At 37.1% G+C, this 22,355-nt stretch overlaps 1 protein-coding gene across 3 annotated transcripts; it reads left to right on the top strand.

Moving 5' to 3' along the window:
* Positions 1 to 99: 99 nt before the first annotated feature.
* LOC143344351 (uncharacterized) lies at positions 100 to 22,348 on the top strand. 3 transcript variants are annotated; one of them, XM_076770333.1, is made up of 16 exons: positions 100 to 235; positions 10,858 to 11,076; positions 11,659 to 11,963; positions 12,984 to 13,055; positions 13,898 to 14,121; positions 14,202 to 14,299; positions 14,535 to 14,846; positions 15,112 to 15,498; positions 15,618 to 15,856; positions 15,927 to 16,207; positions 16,277 to 16,433; positions 16,511 to 16,713; positions 16,787 to 16,935; positions 17,007 to 17,318; positions 17,397 to 17,806; positions 17,934 to 22,348. In XM_076770333.1, the coding sequence occupies exons 2-16, from the start codon at positions 10,963 to 10,965 to the stop codon at positions 18,493 to 18,495; spliced, it is 3,825 nt and encodes a 1,274-aa protein (XP_076626448.1). In that variant the 5' UTR covers positions 100 to 235; positions 10,858 to 10,962; the 3' UTR covers positions 18,496 to 22,348. The 3 variants fall into 3 exon arrangements, with proteins under 3 accessions (XP_076626448.1, XP_076626450.1, XP_076626449.1); XM_076770334.1 differs by lacking the exon at positions 100 to 235 and adding an exon at positions 1,670 to 1,697; XM_076770335.1 differs by lacking the exon at positions 12,984 to 13,055.
* The last annotated feature ends 7 nt before the right edge of the window (positions 22,349 to 22,355 follow it).

Genomic DNA, 22,355 nt, shown 5'->3' with positions numbered 1-22,355 from the left:
AATACTACGCATGCGTGAATAAAATTAGGGATCTCAACGTAGCTGTTCGATGGACATGGAATAGTTACAGGGCTTGCTGGAAGATGGCAATGTTGAAGCGCGAGCTGCATTTCGCCGCGGCCAGTTCGATAAAAATCAGTCGTTCGCAGGGGCTGTTTTGGCATGGTGTCAATGCTGTGATTACTGTGACGAGTTCGCGTGCAATTCCGCGGTAAATTATCAGTGACCAGTCGCAGTAAGTACACGCACGTTTCGTTTAAAATTTCGTTCAAGTCTTTCGTTTTCGATCGTGTCTCATGGCATTATGAATTTTTCTCGCCGCGACAAATAAAATCAGCTGTAGAACAGTGCATATCCTGTCCCTGTGGAATGACCTAGAAAAGATTTGGCGCGTATCCTTGCAAAATTCCCGTAACTCTCTTCGTAAATCCCTTTGTGCGAAGAAGCATGGTATCAAGGTTAGAATACATTATTTGCCACGATATGTTTGTTGGAAGATGGTAGAACAGCGATTTGATTTCTTTGTCATTAGTGAGACAACTGTTTGTAGAGAATTTAATCGAGTTTCCAGTCTGTCGCTGGACCATCGATTCATAATACTCATTACCGCATTCACCCGTGCACGATCGTTGTGCATCGAGTTTCGATAGTTTTAAGTAGTTTCTAATCGTCGACATTCTACGGTTGTCGTGTTACGACGTTTAATTGAAATGTTATTCTACAATCGAATCAATTCTTTCGATAGCCCAAGTTTATTACGCTATTTAATGTTCATTTAATTGATTATCGAAAACAATTTTGCGCCAGTTGTGCCCGTACTTTATTTACACAACGATTCGAATAAAATTCATTTTATTCTAAACGAGTGTTGTGATATGTGTGTGTTGGAAAAACGTTCACAGTGCCATTGCAATGTCGTTCAATCGTTTGCTTGCACAAGGTGGGGTGAAATAAGAATTCGGATCAACCATTACCCATAAATCAACGCCAAGTTTAAAAGTTCTTCGTGTCATATCTACGTCTCATTGTTTCGGAATTAATGCGAGTGTACATATACTTGAAAGAGGAAATTGGACCACGGTATGGTGCGTTTCTTTATTTTTTTAATGCATTCTAGTGTCGAGCGCGAAACTCGTTTGACAGTTACACTTCTTGTTAGACTCGGTAAACGTTACTCAACAGCGTCTTAATTATTCTCTGCAGCTTTTGATCATTAATTCAGATACGATTTAACGGTTCCGACTGTTATTCGTTTTTTTACTATTATTTACCCGGCGTTTAACACTTTTAAAATACCCAATTGAATAAATGGCGTTTACACGAGGGTTTTTAAATTAATTAATTTCCCGATCATTTCACTTCGACGCATTTTTAATTGTTTTGAACTTTGAAATTTTTTATTGATATTTGTTCAGTCTAACAGGAAGTTAACTGTTAAAAGTGCGTGGTTCTAATGTTAAGACGTGCAGAGTTTCTGTTAAAATAAACCAAAGAAAATTAACGAAGATAATAAAATAAATTATGGGCATTGATCATGAGATTTCTTTTTTCGACCGACTAATCAATTTGAATTAACCGCGCGAAAAGGTGGTGTGTAGGATTATATCTATAGTAAAGCACATTTCCTTTTTGTCAGGCATTAGTGGGTTCGGAGATTATGAAATCAAGGACAAGCAGGATATAGACAGTGATTAAAGGTGATTATATTACTTACGGTAGCTAAAGTTTATTAATTTTTCTTCTCTATGAAAACAGGGCGTTGTCTTGAAACCTTCCGCGGCGTTTGTCGTCCTTCGTGAAAATTAAGAAAAAAGATCTCGATTCTTTTCTATGTTTCACGGTGGCGTGTGTTTCATCACATACGTAGGTGTGTGTTTGTACGTGCGTAGTATACGGTTTAATCGATTTCATGCTGTGCCAACGTTATCACATGAAAACGGAATGGTAGAACGAGTAGGATGACACAGAGACAACAAAGTGTCTGCTATAATTTTAACGAATAATTGTTCCAGCGGTATTTTTGATAAAAATATTAGATTTCACAAGTCTGTGTATGTTCACGTAAATTTTATCGATGATAAATATGTATGGACGAAAACCACTAATCATCTACGTCAGTGCTTTTTAACCTTTTTATTCCACAGACTCATTTTAGTGGTTTAATAGAGCTCATGAATTTTTTTCCAGAATAACGTTCTTCAAAATTAATTGACTTAACGTTTTATAATTAGTGTTAGAAAATTCTGAATAACTTAGATATTTGATCTAGATTAAATCTTGCATAGATCGTTTCATAAGACGAATATAAGGTTTTTTCAAGGAACCACGAATTCTGAGATTTTTTCAAGTTAAACTCCATTTCTAGTAAATGTTTTGTTCCAAAAATTTTTTTATTCATTTAGCTGAACTACCTGGATTATTATTAAATAATCCATAATAAAAATTATTCGAAAACTTGAAAGGTGCTACAGTACTAAATATAACTTGCATAAATTAAATTTAAAACACAGACATTCGGTAAACGGCATATATCGAAAAAAAATATACCAAAAGTTACAATAAATTTTAGATATTATTTTTTTCGACAAATTGAAAAATTCAATAAAACCAAAATGTACGTTTCTTTCTTAGTGTTTTAAGATATAAGAATTTGTAAAACATAGACTTCAGTTATTTTACTTTTATTCATTGTTGGACACACTGTGTTCATTGGGTGGAAAACAAAGAGCTACAGGTTGTTCTAGTTTCTGGAATCACTTTGTATACAAACCAACGATCGCTGAAGGCTATCTAAAAGTAAAAAATTATCAATGGTTCGTCTGCCAGTTTCTGTTAGGGTGAAAAATAAAGAAGAGAATAAGCTAAACTGTCCAGGTATTTCGCGACTAATTGTCCATGCAACCGTCCAGCGCAATTATGCACTCGATGCATCCTGCTTCACATCCTTCGCGCGTCATAATGCTCCCCTTTTTTCCGCTTTTTTGTCCGATGCTCTCTGCGTCGTTGCATCCTCGTGGATACTTGTGTCGTCACGTGTGCGCCGACCGGGACACGTGTCCTCGAGACGATTCATTCCCAGCCTCCTGGAGATTCCGCGACGTTTCAGATCTCTTCGAGCTTCAAAGCTTATCCGTAACGTCCGGATAATAGTAAAATAAATGGACTATTCAAAGACGAAATGTTGAAACACTGGCCACAATCTAAACGACGAACCATTTAATAATCCTTCCACTTTCTCAAGTTGGTTGTTGTCCAGAACTAGTCATGATAAGCCTTACTTTTAAGTCCTAACAAGGGGACCTTACAGCCATGGAAACTGCTTTTGAAGCAGGTGCAAGTTATAGTATACAGGGTGTTTGGCCACCACTGTAATACTATAATACCCATGGGATGGGTACGCATCGTAGCCAAAATCGTGTCACTTCGTTACGCAATTGTTTGACTGCAACGCCGGTAGAAAATTCGAAGAAACGTCTATTTACGTACGAAAGCGGGTCACCGGCCTTTCGCGAGATCGCTGAAAAATTTCAAACATTCGATATTATTATAGCCAGCTAGATTTAAAAAAATTGCGAACACTATCCGTTGGTTCTCTACAAATAGGAATAATAGAGGAGCGTAACATGTTTGGAATACTGTTAGTAAGTCGGAATATCGATGTATCAAAAAAATTACTATATCGTTATCTAATTTCAAAGTTGGGCAAAATGTAATCCGATTACATTTGCTACGCTTTAAAGATTTACAATTATGATTGTACCGTGATTGGACGATAATTACCGTGAGATCACAGTAATCGTAACTCTTGTCTCTTTGTTTGTAACACCGCAAATAGTAGGGAGGAATTATCTGTTAACTAATGTTATTTGCGAAAGAACCGTCGTTATTCAAATTTCTAATTGAAATTTTGGATTATTTTTTTTTCTCATTCCTGGCTGGTCGAGGACATTTCGCAGTTTTATTTCAGCCCAAGGAAAGATTTTTCTGTGAAAGCGAACAACCGTAAAACGCGGACGCTTCCAACTGTTTCAGTGGGAAAACCGATATTGTCCTCTTCCTTTCTTTTCCTCTGGCCGCAACGAGGCCGTCGTCGATTTTCCCGGGAGCCAAAGCGAACCATGCGAAACCCGAAAAAGAGAGAACACGGACTTGGAAAGATGGAGAACCCGTGCATGCCAGCCAGAACTTTGCAACCATTAATGGTACCACTTCACGGTTGATCCAAGAAACGGTCTTTTATGGATCTTTTAGGGAAAATATTACGAATAATGATTCTTTAATATCCGACGAATATAATTCGAATACTTGAGTATTCAAACGTTTTACTAATATTCGATGTTCATTCGTTATACAGGGTGTTCGGCCACTCCTGGGGAAAAATTAAACGAGTGATTCTAGAGGCGAAAATAAGACGAAAATCAAGAATACCAATTTCTTGATTATACTAGTGTAATTTTACACTATCCGCAAGAAACGTGATATAGTATTAGGACGAGAGATGAGAAGTATTTTCGACACCCTACAGCTGCAGTCGTCACCCCAGCTGATTTTCCGAGCCCGTACAATCTAGCGTAATTCAAAAGTAGCCATTTGAGGGTGCACTTTCTCGCTCTGAGGGTGACATTGTTACGCTAGACCCTATACCTACCTACACGCGTTTTAAGAATTCAGAATGCACCCCAGTATTTTACGTGGCACGATCCTACGCGTCTACCGTTGGTGGCCAGATTTCAATAGATTTCAAATCCACGCAATTTTCGCCAAAGAAAAGATGAAATCTTTGAATGGTAATGTCTCACCAGTAACAGTTACGTATCGAAACAAATATGGGCTAATAGCTCCACTAGCCAAGAAGCCATAGCACGGCAAATATTATCGGTTCTTTTAGGAAACATGGAATATACACGATCATTGGTTGAAAAATGTGTTTATATCCAACTGTATACTATATTACATCTCAAGAAATATCTCTGATTTAGTTTAAAGAAAACTAAGAATAGACTCGTTCGAAACTAAAGATAGTCTCATTGAACGTTGATAAGGAAATTACGATAAGTTGGTAATATTAATACGCGTGATTCACCGGATGCCTCTGCAGAGCAGAGGAGCGTGGGACGTAAACGTCAGCACGTCGACGACTGTATGAAAGTGGTGTACATATAGTGCCGAACAAAAGTAGTCACACCCTGACTTATGTTGTTTCTAACAACACGATAAACGTTTGTTCAAATATTAATTCCCTAGTCGCTTTGAATGAAAAACCTATCTCTTAATCTAATACAATATTAATATACACATCTCTATATACATGTGTGCATTATTTTTGTCTCGACTTACTATTTTGAAACCAATTATTAGTACGTAAGTCCAGGCTATGATTGTTTTGAAGGTCCTAATCAGGGTGGGGCAAATGAGCACTTGCTCTCTTTTAGCTATTCGTAGGTAAATCAATTTTTAATATCCTGATAAAAATATCGCAATTCACGCGCGAATGTATTATAAAACACAGCCTGTGACAATAATTTTGTTCGGCACTGTATGTATATCGTTGTAGATTGGATAATGGGCCCTTAACAACGTAACGTAACGTTATATGTGGACAAGCAGCAGAACAGCAATGGTCGAGAGGGAGAAAGAATCGGCTGCACGACGTGTAAACTACAGATAGAAAAAGAGGAGAAAAGTAACGTGAGCGTAAACGACACGCTGAATGCATTGAAAGAGCAGACTGGATTTAAGTGTCGTTTCCACCGAGCTGGTCCTGTTTTTCAACGAGTAGACCGATTCTCTTTCCGCGCGATAATAAAGCCATAGCTTGCCGCTCGAAGCTATTTAACTCCTTCGTAATATGAATGCCCCCGTGTAGGTACTCGAATTTCAATGGAACATTGGGATTCCATTAGAAACTTATAGCCTTCGCTAACAGGTGTGTTTGACTTGTCAGAAAGTGTCGTCGGACTTTTGATAGTTTTTTCATTGTCAATGAAACGTAAGGGCGCGTCTCTGGGAAAGATAAAAGATGATGGAGACTGGAGTAAAAAGGTTAATTATTTTGAGTTTGATAATCCCCTGGTACCAATAAAATCTCTGGCATATATTCGGGGTGACGAACTGTGCCTCCTTCCTCTACTTTCATATTCTGCGCATGGGTAGAAAAACTGCCCCCACTATGCCTAATCGGGGGCAGTTCTATACTCTACAGAGACGAACGAAGGCTCGCTGGGTATCCAACTAGTGAGAAATCTGGTGGTGGGAGAATCGGTTGGCTGATGATAGTGGATCTCTCGTGACTCTCGACGGGGAAGTTCATCACCCCTACTATAGGCATTAACCTTGGTACTCTAAACTTTGCTACATAAAACTACACTCCGCGACAAAATGGTAGCACACCTTATAAATATAACTTTCACAAATTTGCGAAGCAACGTAATATATTGCTTTTAAATACTATTATTTCCTTCGCAGCAGCAACACAATTTAATGTCTTTTTTTAAATTGCAAAATGGTTCATTTTCCAATTTTATAATAAAGCAACATTCTTTCCTGAAATTCTCTGGTTTCAACCAACCATTGGTACGTTACATTAGAACCATTATTATTCAATGACATTTACGAAAATTCACAAAATTACATAGTGTGTTATCTTTTTATCGTGGAGTGTACGAGTCGATAATAACAAAACGTGAGGGTTGCATCTTTGAGGGAGCTGTCTATAGACAGCTGTCGGTAAAAAGAATCATAGTACGCTAGGGTCAAGAGGGTCACCCAAACCTGTTCCTTTTTTACTCTGATAACGACAAGAGGGCTAGTTTTCCTCAGTCTAATAACTCCCTGGTAGTGGTGCGCCGCGAGTAGATCAAGTTCACGGTCTGTGAACCAGAACGTTATACAGGGTGATCCACCTAAATTACTTGAAAATAATGTTCTATTTTTAGAGCCTTGAAAAACAATACAAACATCGATTTCCCAGCGGAAATCCTTTGTTGCTTCCGTTTAATACGGCGGCTGATTGCCTCCTGGGGTGAATTTAACAGTCGACACGACGGAATCGAGTTTAGGCACGCACACTCAAACACGTTCTAGTACTTATTCTAGAAAAAGCGTGCGAACAGGGTTGCACGATGCTCTTCAAGGCACCCTTTAATGCAATCTTCGAACGTGCGTTTTTCACTGGGTGAATAGTATGCAGATTTCTTTAAAGAGCCAACGAGATAGAGTACGTGTTCGTCGCTCACGAAAGAAGGTATTGGTAGCTTTCTGAGAAAGTGGAATCGAAGACTCTATACACTTTTCCCTTAGAAATGTCTTTTGCACCTGAAATGATTAACTCCTGTACAACAGGGTGTTCGGTCACACCTTTGAAAAATTATTTTTGGTCAATAGACATACCTCCGTAATTCTACGCAGTTTCGAGGAAAAAATTCATTACCGAAAATTTCATGTCTGACCATACCATTGATACGTTTCACTGAAATTTTATGCCTGTGTTTAAAACATCGTAACTTTTGAACGGATTGGAGGATTTTAAGGTAAACAACGCGTATTTTAGTGGAGAGTGCTGGCTTACAATGTCGCGGAATCCTACAGTATAAAATTTCAAATAAGAAAACCCATGTCGATACTTGCAATAGTATAGAAGAAAAAAGCTCGTCACGTTTTAGATGACTCGTCCTATACGTGTAATACTAGGATTAAAATTGCAAAGACAAGACCGACGTATCTATGTCTGACTTGGTTGTTTTCGATTGCAAGAGACGGAAAAACATAGAAACGCAATGGCGGACGCGCCGCTCGTGTGCATCTAGCGTAAAGCTATGCCGAATCGAATAAATTAACGAGAACGCTTTCGATAGCGTGAAATCTTGTTCTCGCATTCCTTTACAATACTCTTCTGTTAGAATCATCGCAACGATGGCGTCTCCTTGGAGTACGAGGACTGTGGTACGTTAGTGTCTGAAGTGCTTTCCACCCTAGTGACGCGCGAAGAGAAACTCTGCAAGTGGAGAGAAAAAGGAAACTTTTCGCTAAAATTCTCTCCGATAATTTTTTCACTCCCGACACACACACACCACTCGCGATATATTCTGGCGTGGGAATCGATAAGAATGTTAGGTCCGCGAACTCGTCTCTGATTTGCGGTAACAGAATTTATTGTCACGAACAGCAAATCACAATCGCGATTGAATTTTAGTTCTTATCGGTACGCCACAAGAGTTGGTCACGATTCTTTTTTTTTCCTTTGGGTTTATCATTAATGACTGTTTGAAACTTGAACAGGTGTAAATAGTGTATCCTTCGTCTTTCACTTTCGCTACGGATGGCCATCCGTGACGATCGTCTAAAGCGAGGAAGCATAAATTCGGCTCGAGACCTTTGGTTTTCCGTAAAGAGAAAAGAGCGGAGAGAACCTCGCGGAACGTAAAGTTAGAAAAACGATAGCGCAATACGGGAAAACACGTTGCTCGTGCGCCAGTCGCTAGCGAATAGAACGAAGCACGCGAGAACCTAGATGCTCGCGCGGTGCATAAAACGGGGTATGCATCGTGCCAGCTCCATTGTGAGGCCGACGTGCACCGCTTTATACGCGACGTTCGAATTCAGCGCTGAGAAAAATGAGATTCGTTTCTTGCTTCGATTAGCCGATTCGAGCGATTCGTCGACCCCGACGACACAAGAATTTCTTATTCTCGCGCGACGGAGCAATCCAATTCTCTCGATCGCTCGCTCAAAGTCCCCGACCGCGTGGAGACGCGGACATCTTTATTGCTTCGTTCTACGTCGTTTTAAGAATTTTCAATTGTTCCGATACTCAGTTTTATCCGCGAAAGAACGAGAGCGGCGCGGAATACGAATGTCAACGCGAAAAGAAATCGTGTCGCGGGTTTCTCCGGGCACGTTTGCAACAGCGGCGACTCGCGTTACAAAGAAAATTGTTCTCGAGCAATTAGTACAGTTCCAACTTTCCCGAAGCGAACTGTGCGCACCTCTGTTGTAAATCCATGAACGGGCCCCATTCATTCCATTTACATTTTTACCGTCCGATGACACGCAACTCGATCTTACACTCGAATCTAACCTCGTCCGCGACCCCGTTATCAAACCGACGTTACCGTATTTTTACGAGGATCAATTAACCCTTTCACTGGCTAGTCGTTCGAGGCTACTTCCACTTGCCACCGCTGAAACTCCTTCAACCTCCTCGGACGAATCTTTGTCCCTCGAAATGAATAGAAATTTAAGTCCTGTGGATGAACGAACGCGCGAAAAAGAGCCGACCGCGAGAGTTTCGTGAGAAAGAATACTTACGACTCCGCTCGTATGCGTTCCAAGTAGGTTGCCGAGAGTAGTGCGGCACGCCTGGCTTTTTTGACCTACTTCGAACCTCGCAAGCTCTCGTAACCTTAAAACAGCGTCGCTATTCCAGGCTTGTGCTTCTAAAGCCCGCCTCGGCATTTGCCATTCGACACTGATCGGCACTGTCGAACAATTTTATCTTACGGTAAATTTATTCTTCCTCATAAATAATAATACATCGAAATGGTTTGCTTGAATTTTGTTTTTACGAGTCGTTCGTTTTCGAAATATTTTGATCTAAAGTTTGGTTCACGTGTAATAAAAGAATTTATTTGATAGATTATACGTTTCGCCCATCCTCGATCAAGAGCATATTAAGACTCAACGAATCAAATGTCATTGGAGCAACAGTCGATCTACACGTTCCAATCTCGTTTAGTGGTGTCTGATATTCAATCCGGCTGTACGTCGCGTACGCGATAAACAGCTCACACTGTAATTACACGTTGCGATTATTGTAGAGTATCATACTCCCGTGCCAAGAAGGGACCGTCAGTTCTATCCTTACGTGCAGGGGAGACATTGTTCTACGCTGGCAGAATACCAACATCGTCTCACATTTCCCAGTGGGACAAGCGCATTTCAAACCTGGAAATAATCTGTACACGGTGTACTTCCTGTCGTTTAAAGAGACTTATCGAGGTTGCCGCACGATGCGTACCATATTGTCCAGAATCCGAAAAAGTGAACACCAAAGACAAAAGACACTCTGCACACCGGGTGAATCAGAAACGGGGACTCTTTATTTACTAGTGGTATCGAATATTATCTTAAATAATGTTGAGATCAATTTCATGACACGCTCGGTTATACAGAACGAGTCACCTAACGCGATCGCCTTAAATTATATGTAAACCGTTATTCGAGAACTCGAAACTTTTTCTTATTTCTTTTATGATCCTAAACTCTCGAAACCCAAGTAGACAAGTTAACGACTACGATATTATGTACGACACAGATTTTACCACGACGTGTAGCCTACATAAATAAAAAAGATACGTTCAGCGACGGTGAAGTAACAGGGATCACGCGAGGCTGGTTAGCAAGACGATTAATTAAAGCGAGAAAACCTCTGCGAATTGGAAGATAAGAAAAGAAATTGTAAATTCCACGAAGGAAGTCAGTGTAACATGAGTATTCCGCGTAAAAGTAGATCTTATTCGATGCACATGCCGGCCAGGACGAGCAAGAACTGGAATGCTCAGAATGTTAATCGTTTAATGGGGTATAATCGGTTAATGGGAGCCTGCATTCAGCCGAACCTCTCACACGTGCCAGACGATCACGTTTGCCTCTTCTGCTTGTTCGTCTGATTGTTTTCCAAGCGACAAAAATACTGTTCTTTTGTGATAGTTGAGATAGTGATAGATAGTGATAGTCCAGAAAAGAAATGAATTTCTGTTTGCGCCATGGACTACATAAATCGCTATCCCGGGTCTTATTTTTCGGTTCATAAGAGCGTGTGAGAGGGATCATGGAATAACCGACAAATTGAATGTGCAGAGCGTGGAATGATAAATGGTGGCGACCAGCAGCATGGTGTATGAGGAGATAGTCGGGATACGGGGCAGCTGACCCCAGCCGCCACGCACGCTTTTCACGCGCGAGATGCCCCACAACTTAAACAACGCTTCCGCCAACTCAGCCAACACAGGACCGAATCACCAGGCCTACGCACAACAACCTTATCACCGACAGAACGGAGATGGACTCCAGCCAGAGGTACATATCGTCTAATAGTTGTCGCTACCCTGCTATAGTAAAAAGCTCGAGAAAAAATCAGGACCCAGGACTACTTGTAGAATTTGTTTGTGTCCGAATATTGGAACACTTGGATGAATCGGTTGCTCGATGAATATAGGGTACTATTGGAATACTTGTGAGATACTTGGGTATCGAAATATCGTGTACATAAATCGAGTATCTGGATACTCGTAATGTTTGAATAGTGTAATTTGGACAAGTAGTCGCAGCTTAGGTGCAAATGTATAAGTTATTCATATTTCAGCGACTATAGTAAACGAATTTCACCTAACGTTGAGACGTCTTTGCTTTATTATCTTGGATACGCGTGTACTTATTTTTGCTCTAGAATTACCAAACAAACCTGTAACGTCTGTTTCGATTCATCGTGCTCTAAATTCTTTTATTCTGGTTTTATAAAAGAAAAGATCAAGAAAAACAATTGTTCTATTCGCGTTCTTCCTTCGCGAGCAATACAGTTACGTTTGCTATAGCTCTGTAGTTTTCTTAATTAGTTAACGCCCGCTTCTAATTAAATGATACTTAAAAATACACTTGCAGAAGGAGCCGGTGGAGTTCGACACGTCGCATCTGCGCGGCGCACCGGCCGAGGTCGAGGCACTGGTGCACAACATCAAAGAGGTCGCGCAGCAGTTTCTCTACCACTGGAGAACGTTTCCTATCATCCTTCCGCCGTCGCTCTCCACATGCGTGGAAGGAGAGGACACGCTCGCTAGAAAGAAACACCACCTGAGGGACCTCTTCGTCGCTCCTAGTTTCGACGAGTTGGATTCAGTAGCCGTGGACAGCAAGGGTGAACCCAGAAGATTGACCAAGAAGCAACTGGAGAGCATCAGTAAGCGAGGGTAGGTCCTACCGTACAACGAGATGTCGTAGCGTTCCTCTACATACATATATCTGTAGATAGCGGTAGAACCAGAATCTTGAGCTCCTATCGCGTCGTTGACCCAACGGTTGCAACACGGTACATTGGTGCAATGCATAAGCGGTGTCGTTTAATATTTTAATACTATCAACCGCAGAGAATGTTCAGAATAGTTTTGGCGAAGTAAACGGTGTATGTATATTGTGAAATTTATTCAAGTTTCGAAGAAAGTTTTGTAATTGTAAGAATGATTAGACTTATTGTTGCAACTTATGGATCAATGACACCCATTCTTTCCGTAACAATGCTTCGAGACACGATACAGTAGTCGGTATGTTCTTTAGAATTAGTGGTTAGCCATTTTGATGTGCACAGGTATACTTCACCTGTCTAGAAGGTCGCCAATCCATACTAATGTTCACAGATATCTGTTGACTAGGCTTGTATGAAGCTCTCACATTGCATAGTCTCTTTTTAGGGTATACGAAACATATTCGTGTTAGAACAGTTTGTAATATCTTTTTCATCGATACGACGTTAAAAAATATGTATATCGTTTTGCATAGAATTTTAGGAGCAAACTCATTGGCTTTAGTTTTCATCCGATGCTATACAGAATCGTCGTAATTAATAGTATAAATTGAGTCAGGTAGATTCTATGACTCGAAATAAGACGAAAATAAAAAATTGTATATTTAATAATAAATAAATGATAATCAAAAATGGAATCTACCTAAGCCAATTTGTACCGTGAATTACGACTCATCCTATATGTATAAAAGGGAGGCAATGAATATCAAGGTAGATGATTAAACACACGCTTAATTAAAAGTAATTCATCCGTGTGTATAAAAGCCAAAGAAGTTTAAAAAAAGAAAAAAAAAATTGCACACAAACGAAACGAAATAAGGATAGCGAAGAAAATTAAACCCCTAATCGGTGTCTCGTTTCGAAGAAACTGATCTTTTGTGTCTGATATATTTTAACAATTTTTGTAAAGCTTTCAGAAGGAGAAGTACGGAAAACCGAAGAAGCTGAATGCCACTCAATTGGAGAGCATTCGAAGATGCGGGTATGTCATACACCAGCGTCACGCAATATTCAAAGCAACATTGACTGAATGACGATCAATATTTTGTACAGTGGCTTAGAGATTGAAATCACTCATTCTCGTGACTAATCAATGGACGATATATCCCCCAAACAATTTGTAAATGCCACACAGAACTAGAGACAGCATGATTCTCATCCCCTGTTTAAAATTCACTTTTATTCACATAGATAAAATTCGAATGTTCAAAATAAGGCATTGTCAACACACAATCGACACAAATCGTGCACAATTCATGCAAAGGTTTGGGTTCTTAGGATCGGTACAGCTGTTAACAAATAGCTTTTAACATGTTCGCGTCGATGCGTATCGGTCACGCGTACAAGGCTGATTGCCGCATACCTAGAATAACAGGGTGTATGTACCTCTAACATAAAAACTAAAACGTTCATTGTCGGCGTGAACGTGTTAAGCGACTGTGGCATGACGCGGATGTACATAATAATTTGTGAGATCTTAGTTGTTACAGCACAATATACATATATGTATGGTGTAGGTTACTCTTTGTTGCTAGTGTTAGAATGTGCTTGTACCGTAGCAACAAATTTTATTGGCTTTAGTTCTACCAAAGAGGATAAACAACGTAATAGATTAATGTTTCGCATAATCGGAGGAACTGCGGTTGTACAAAAGTTTCGGGGATTTCATTGAAACAACATTACAACATATTTTCCAAGAAACTTTTGTTCATAACACGTGTATGTTAATGTTTCATTTACGATGTAGAAAAGATTCTGTATCTAGATTCTCGTCACGTTTTCGTCCTTCGTGTCGATTGCCTTCATAGGCGATTCATTTTTCAGGGAATTCGAAGTCGATTCAATAAATTTCGCTGGTCAAACCCATCGATGGAGATTAAGCGGTCTTCTTCAACGTGGAAGGGACAGAAGACGAGACGCATTGCTTCGAGATCTTGCTTTGGCGACCAGATTCCTTGTAGTTACAGCAAAAGCTAGACTAGTGTCCCATTGCTTCAGTATTTCACAGTCTCTGAAATCATTGTTAACAGGCTTATTACGGCTGCTTGGTAAGAAATTATCGTTTCCTTAAACTTGTATTTACTCTTCGAACGCTATAATCTAATACAATACGAACATTTGTGCTTAGACATAATAATTGGAATACCATCTCTTCAAGCACACAATCTAGATGCTAAAATCAGGGAAGAACGTTGTCGGTATTTGGTCGCTGAATTGGTGTGTAGGGTGAGTTCACTTTTTAATTGTATTGGATCATCCTAAAAGTTTTTACCAACTAGTGACCATTTTAAATTAAAAGAACGCGAGTCACGACGAACATAACGACGTATAACGTGTATTTAGGTGCATAAAAAACCACGAAAGCATTCAGGCTAAGCCAATATAATAACGCTATTTTTCTAAATAAAAAAATTAAAAATTAAAAATAACTCGATGTATTCTTATGTTGTTACGAGTGTAGCCGGAATACGAAGATTCCCTAGAACTTCTGTGTGGTTTCGTTCGAAAACAACTTCGACGAGCAACTATGGAGAAATTCCAAGTGGAAAGAGAATTGTCGCAACTATTGCCTATTCCGGTTCCTTTTGTATTTGGAACGCCTGGTGGAGCAGTGATTGATCTTAGATTATTTAGCAGAGACATAATCAGAAAAGCTTTACCGATTCTAGTTGCTATTTTGGAGAGAGAGACGCGAGGCTGGTTTCTTCATTTCAGAGAAAGACTGATATCAGAATTGAGAGCGCGTAAAAAGCCAGATGAACAGATTGAAAAGGTATAAATCACTGAACATTGAAACTAATACCGAACTCGGAATATTGAAAATTAATCAAGTTAACTAATTAGTTTTAGCGATCGGCTTAAATTTTACTATACTTTATTATTTCGTTACTAAATTTTCAAATAATCTTCTGTTGTTCTTAATAGACGATTGTAAATTCATTAAACAAACGATAATTCATTTATTATGTTTATTTAATAAACACAAATACTAGAGAAAGTAAATATTTTCTTTAATTACGATTAAACGTCGCCTTTAGGAAGTTAACGAAGCTGTTACGCGAGAATATTTACAAAGGGTCTTTTCCAACATTTTGTCGCATCCGGATATGCTTGACCTTGGAAACGGAATCGCTCAACTTCTGGTTCAACAAGCACAATCGGTTGTGTTGATGCACCGAGCCGTAGAAACTGTTCAACGTAAACTGTTGCAAACTAAGGAATCGCTAAGACGTCATATCGAAGTGGAACACCCAGTTCTCTCGCGAATAGAGCCCTGGATGCGTGACAGGATGAGAGAAGTTGAAGACAAGTTCATAGAAGAGTGCGAGTGGAGTGCACACGAAGAAGCACTCACACTGTGTACTCATCAGAATTTACAACAGACGGTTTACTTTCTTAATCGTGATTTAACCTTTATGAAGGAGGTATGTAAAATGATTGATTTCTCTGCCCAACAAATAAAAATCTTTTTTCGAGAAGCTCCACTAGAAATACATAGTGGATATTTACTTTCTTCGTATGGGAATATGTGACGTATTTTTAGCGGGAACCGGTTTTATTGAAAGAACTGCGCAAAGTCAAAACACCTACAAGGAGCTTCCAGTGGCCAACTCAAATATGGCTTCCGAAGAATTGGATCGTCAGGCGTAATTTTCAAGGCCAGTCTGAAGTTATACCAACGGTGCTAAGTAGTACTCCGACATCCATTACAACACCTCGTGCTGATCCGAGTCAACCAGTCTTCTTGGTCGAAAGAGAAATCGTACACACAACTACAACAAGGTTCGTGACAATCAGACTATCGGAATTTAACTTTATCAGGATATTGACTGATTCTAAAATATCTGAACAGATGGCCTATGTGGCGATGGATAAACTATGTAGCTAGGACATGGTGTTGGACATGGAATGCAATGTTCTTATTAGGCGTAGCAGTGCCGTGGTGTAGTCCAGTCTCCATACGAGCTTTGTTACTTGTGCAACCTTTTACTCCTGATCTAGAATTAAGTCAACTAAACGGTACCCTGTTTCCCAGAAAGTCATCTCAAATGCCCACTCTTTGTTCTCGATTGATAGCTCTTTGGAGACACATTAGCAAAAATCGAACACATTTTGAAACGGAACCGGACACTGGTAAATTCAATTCGACTGTACTCGTTAAAAATATATTCGTTGACTAATTTATGTCTCGTTGTGCCGTAGGATTTATTGGAAAAGGAATGACAAGGCATTTAAATAGGCTTTGGAATTATGGTGTCAAAGGGCTTTTAGGAACACTCGTAATATTGTTTATTTTTCCTGTTATGTGTATACTCATAAGTCTGGGATCTCTCATTATTGCACTTACTGCGGCTTTGTGGTTCGTTAACCGTGTTGCGATTCCTTACACATTTTACGATTAATTTAAAACGCTAATAATGTCTTAAACGATTTTAGGATGCCTTTAATTACTTTAACATTGCACGCATTCATGGCGCTTATAATGGATCTAGACAGTCCAGAACCAGGTCGGAATCGATATTTAGTCATTATGGAAGCGTTAATTTGGAATATCGGTGTGCAAGGATGTCTACAGCCAATCGCAGCATTAATCGTAGCTTTTATTTTGTGTCCCATCATTTCTTTTTTGATACTTACAGGTATTAATAATGATGGCTAATAATTAATACATGTTCTTCAAACTTACATCAATATGTCGTCGTTACTTTGTAGTTGCTGTGATACGTTATTGGATTAGAGTGGTCTGGGACACGGCTATGTTTCATTTAGTAATAAAGAACAGGGGTCGTATACCTGCCAGCGATAGCTTTGTAGTTAAAAGGATAGCCGGGCCAGGACTAACATCTGATTATTACTATCAAGTATGTGTCACAGATAATCGATAATAATCACACTGCCAATTCCCTCATTTTCTTCATTTTCATTTTCATAGATTAGACCGGAACAAGCATTAGCTGCATTTGAGGCGAAACTAGAGTTAGACGAGTTGCTAGCTTTCCAGCAAGAAACGGAACGTTTGATCACACAACCGCAGAGAGATTTTACTCAGTTCGTGGAAGCCTGTTTTGGTCCATTTGCTGCTAGTCTAGCTAAAACAAAAGACCCATATAAATCACTTGAAAAGGAAGCTAAAGATTTAATTGCTATGTTACATGAAAAATTGGACAGACGAAGAAAAAATTTACAAACTGGTCTCGCGATGGTCGTAAGAAGTAAAATAAAACTTACTACCTTCGATTTGAAGGTGATTATCGTTTGAAATGTTATCATTTTCTAAAATTGTTTATAATTTTGAATTTACCAATTTTCAATAATGATGTAGGTAGTCATACAACAAGGAGCTCTTATGCTAGAACGTCTCTATCCTACGCATGTGTTTGCGAGATTATCAGGAAACGAAGAGGATTTTTGGGAAAATAAAGGTTTAAATGTCGGCGACTGGGCTGGATTAGCAGGTCTCATGTATGCGGACATTTTCAGTTTAAATTTCCTTCAACCCCTTGATGATACAGACACAAAGTTCAGGCTAGAGCCTCATTCAGGGGTCGATTTGTCACGTTATACAGATATGGTTCATAGTACTGAACTTGGTGGCATCAATGGGCCAGATTTACTTGGAGCTGTCTATGCACCACGTGGAAATATACAAGTTTATAGCCCCTATCTGGAAGTTTCCGCTTTTAATCCGCGAGCCAAGCAAACCAGTAATAGCAGAAAATCTGACAAACGATGGTAAAAGATAATCTTCGGTTTTACTTTTTGTGTTAATCGAGTTATTTTTAACATTCCAGTTTTAAACCTTTTTTTAAAAAAACGAAGCATTGTGTACGTAGAAACAAGAAAGTTGTTTATCTTGCAGCGATACTGGAGGACTTTTAACGTCAACAAGAATTAAAAAACGCACAACGTCAACAACTGGTACAACAGAAGCACGTTGGCAACCATGGAAACGACAAATTCGTCCTTACAGTGCGGAAAAGTTGCTCATTCCGCTTCCTATTCCGCATCCAGCTCATATAGCTGTTACTATTCACAATCGCGACTCCGAAAGTCCGATTCCACTTGACTCGGAACTCTGTCAGAATATCCTAAGAGCAATTGAAGAATCGCCAGGTGAAATGTCCACCGAGTACGTTAGTCGTTACAGAGGAGCGGCGGATTCCAGCTTCGATTCAGTAGCTTCACATTCTTCAGTTTCTATTGAGACTGGCTTGGATAAAGACAATGAGACGCAAGAAACCGCCACTACCGAAAAAGAGGGTGAAACTTACCATTGGACTCTATCTAATTGGGGCGGTGGTATGACAAGGAGAAGAAATAATTCTGGATCTATAAAAGTCGACTTAGCATCTCCAGAAGACGTTACTCTGGACACAGATACCACCAGAGTGATGTTCAGTACATACGGAACAACTGTTTAAATTTAATTCACTGTTACATCAGGTAAATATATATATATATATAGTATATATGTATAATAGGTGCGAATAGAAATGAATAAACATAGGTTAAAAATCAGTAGAGTTAATATGATTTTTTGTCTACATAATTTTATAAATTTGCATTTATTTATTCGACTTTTATTCATATGAGATAGATTAAGTAAAATTTCCTTTGTTAAAAGAATTTTAAATTCAAACTTCTAAAATCGATTTTAGTAAAAAACAGGACACTAAACCTACAAATGCAAAACATTGCAACTGTATGTTGTTCTAATGAATCTTTAACAAGATTATATTCAATAACACAATCTGTTGCAACGAATAAGAAACATTTTTTAATTTTTCAATTATGGTAATGTCTTACAATACCAGTAAATATGGTATTGCAACACATCACAAAATGTATATAAATATATGAAAATTTCATAAAGAATATAAATGTGTGCCTGACATAGCACATTATTAAAATCATCTTACATCATCAATTTACAAAAAAAGATCATACGTAAATATCAAAATATAATGATTATTAATTGTTAATCTTGAATAGGCTATTTTGTATTTAACGATTCGACTCATACATTTTCTAATCATTCTCAAAATAGTATACAATTATAAACCTGCAAATATGAGATTAAGATTATAATTATACATAATTCCTAGAATTTTCTTTACATCGCTTATTTAGCCCTTGAATTAATTTCAAAATAAGTTTCTAAATGCTTCCATACTGGTCTACAGAACTTCCCTTAGAATTTACCAGTGTTGCAGCCAAACTGTTCTCCATGTATTTATCATATGCTTATATGGTTTACAACCTAACATTTATTCACTTGCATCATTTCTCTGCAATGTATAATTCTAATATTAATTTTACATTTATAGATTTATAATTTGCAATTATTTTAAAGATGATTTACAAACAAATGAAATCAAAAAGTTAAATAAAGATAATTTGTTCAAGGCCGACAATTAATTATTATTTATTTATTATGTCAACAAGCAACATTTTAGTATTCGAATAAAATGTTTAACAATGTTAAAATTAATATACAACTACGTATCATGTACTTTTACGATACATTACTATTGTTTTCATTGTAACAAGATGTCATTTTTTATGTCTACTTAGACATCTTATGAATCCATTCTTAAAATAGTCGTTGATTAATTGAATTAATCAGTGGCTATTATTAAAAATATTAATTTTTTTTTTGAAAATTTAGTATACTCTTGTGGTTGATATAATAATAAGTATAGGATGCTCATCTGCAAAGTCTGGGATGTCATTTCAAATTCATAACTTTTATGTATACAGATTACAGACAGAGTCGAGTAATTAGAATTTTAGTGTATGAATGATCAACGCCATTGAAAAGCCTCTTTAAATCTATGTTTAAAAAATTATGCAACATTCATACCAATATATTGTATATAGATAGTTAATTGTATAAATAAACTTGTTAATGTAATGATACCTCAAATACATTTTCTTGTTATTTACACTAAAGGCAATTTACATAAATACATAAAAGTTTGCTCTCTTTCAATATTTACATAATTCGTACAAGATAGAGTCATAGCATTATTTCATTTGGAACAATTCATAACATTTCAAGCTGCCAGTATACATATTTATCTTTAAGATTATGTGAATAATTTACTATTTGACTAACATTCAAACTTCAAAATTGTTAACTAGATACCTTGCATACAATAACCAGTTCATCTCAAGCGAATAATTTAATGACTGTAAGCATTGCTTTTAATGTTTTTCAACAACATATTTTGTTAATTTTAATAGAAGTACTATTAATGTGTACATACACACATACATACATAAAGGGATTATACTACATATTTCAATGTCAAGTAGTTGGGTTTTCAATTTAACTTTAATCAATGGTGTACAACACTAAATACGATGTCTTCTACTATATCGAGAATGTTAGATCATATTATGGAAATACAATTTAAATAATGGAAAATGTAGATATTATAATGTCTTAAAATTTGGATATATTCATTGAAACATGTAGGAATATATCCATATAAATTTAAAGTCGCACAATGTAAAATATATCAATAACAGTCATCAACATATTACAAGAAATTGTTTCTATTTACATTAAAATATTAAAAAAATCTTGTCTGGATACAATTGAATAAAAAAAGCATGGAATTTTTGAATAGTATAATTTTTTTGACAAACAATTACACGTAAGGTACTCTCTGTGTTTAAAACATACATTTTACAGAATACAATTAAATAGAAATTTAAAAACTATTTACTGAGATCTGATAAAAATATATTTATAATAGATATTTGAATCCAGATGTCACGAATCATAGAAATCATCGTTAAGCGATAATAATTATACAATTGTCCTTTTTGACCAGTGTTTGTTTGCCGTCAAACTGAACTAAGTAGTACTTAAGAAGCTCAGTGCTCCATTTTTAAAGAGGAGGCACATTTTGCAAATTGCCTCCAAATTTACCAATATAATGCACAAGTCCATCCAATGGAAAACATCCACCGAAAATACTGTTATGGTTTTTAGTAACTATACAGTTAATCAATAATTGCATAATATCCATCCAGGAGTGCTCAATATTAGTACGAACCTAAGTGTGTCTGATGGCAAACAGAATAATGCAATATATAAAATACGAAATCTATTCTAATGGAAATATGCATGGGTGTAACATTTCTTTTGTTTCTAATTCAAAATTAATTGACTATCATTGAAAGAACTTTCCTTTATATGCTACTTTATTTTATTGGTCTTTCGTAAATAATCGGAAATAATATCTGTTAAGTGAAACATATGTCTTTTTACTTGAAAGCATTGGAAATTAAAAGCCTAATGTCCGCACTTATTAATTTCTTGAAACATAATTTTGTAAGTGAATTATAACTGATTTCTTATAAAAAAGGAAAGCATATAATGCAACTATTTTAATAGCAATATAAACAAAAGCCGATGTACATTTCGGAAATTGCAATCTGCATGTTTCAAAGGATTAAAAACCTATGTCCACAGAAGCAAGTGATTCTGAAGTGAAACATTATAGTAGAATATTCTAATATTATTACTTCTTACAGAAAAAAAAATAATGCATAAGTGGAATAAAATTAGTAGTACATATTATAATAAGTATGGAAGTTGTAGGGAAAAATTGTATCATGAGTGTAGCATTAATCAAACATGCATACGTACAAACCAAATGTGTATTATTTTCATATACTGTAAAGCCATTATATTTTTATCAGTCCGATAAATGGTTCACATTTAGTTTGTGTCTAGGTATGTCATTGTACTACAAGATTTTATTTAAATATTGCGTAGGCAAGAAAATAATTGTACAAAGTCAAATAAGTTGTGAACAAAATTATAGAACATTTGTAATATTATTGAACCGACAACAAACTTGAAGTTATATGAATTTATATAGGAATTTAAATTGCATGTAGATGAATTATAGCGCCAAATGTCTACTACATACAGTCAGAATACTACTTCTACTATAAATTTTGATTGTAATAGCTATTATTACAATGTAAAATTGTATAAAACTATTATTATTTACATCAAGTATTTGCATAATGTAAAATATTAGCCGTACTCTTTGCATTTCATTACAAAATGTTTCTTATGGCAATTCTTTTCTTTTTTTGTCACAAACAATTATTTATATTATTGTCGTAATGTAATTAAAATGCCTTCATCTTCTACTGCACATTTTTAATCATTGTATGTATGTTTCTTCTCAATATTATCATATTTCTTTACATTTTTGTATACATTAAACATAAGTGTGATAAAAAAAACGCGTAC

Source organism: Colletes latitarsis, chromosome 8 (genome assembly GCF_051014445.1).
Source record: "Colletes latitarsis isolate SP2378_abdomen chromosome 8, iyColLati1, whole genome shotgun sequence".
Lineage (NCBI taxonomy): Eukaryota > Metazoa > Arthropoda > Insecta > Hymenoptera > Colletidae > Colletes > Colletes latitarsis.
The sequence above is the reverse complement of the archived record's forward strand: the minus strand, read 5'-3'. Positions and strand labels throughout refer to the sequence as shown.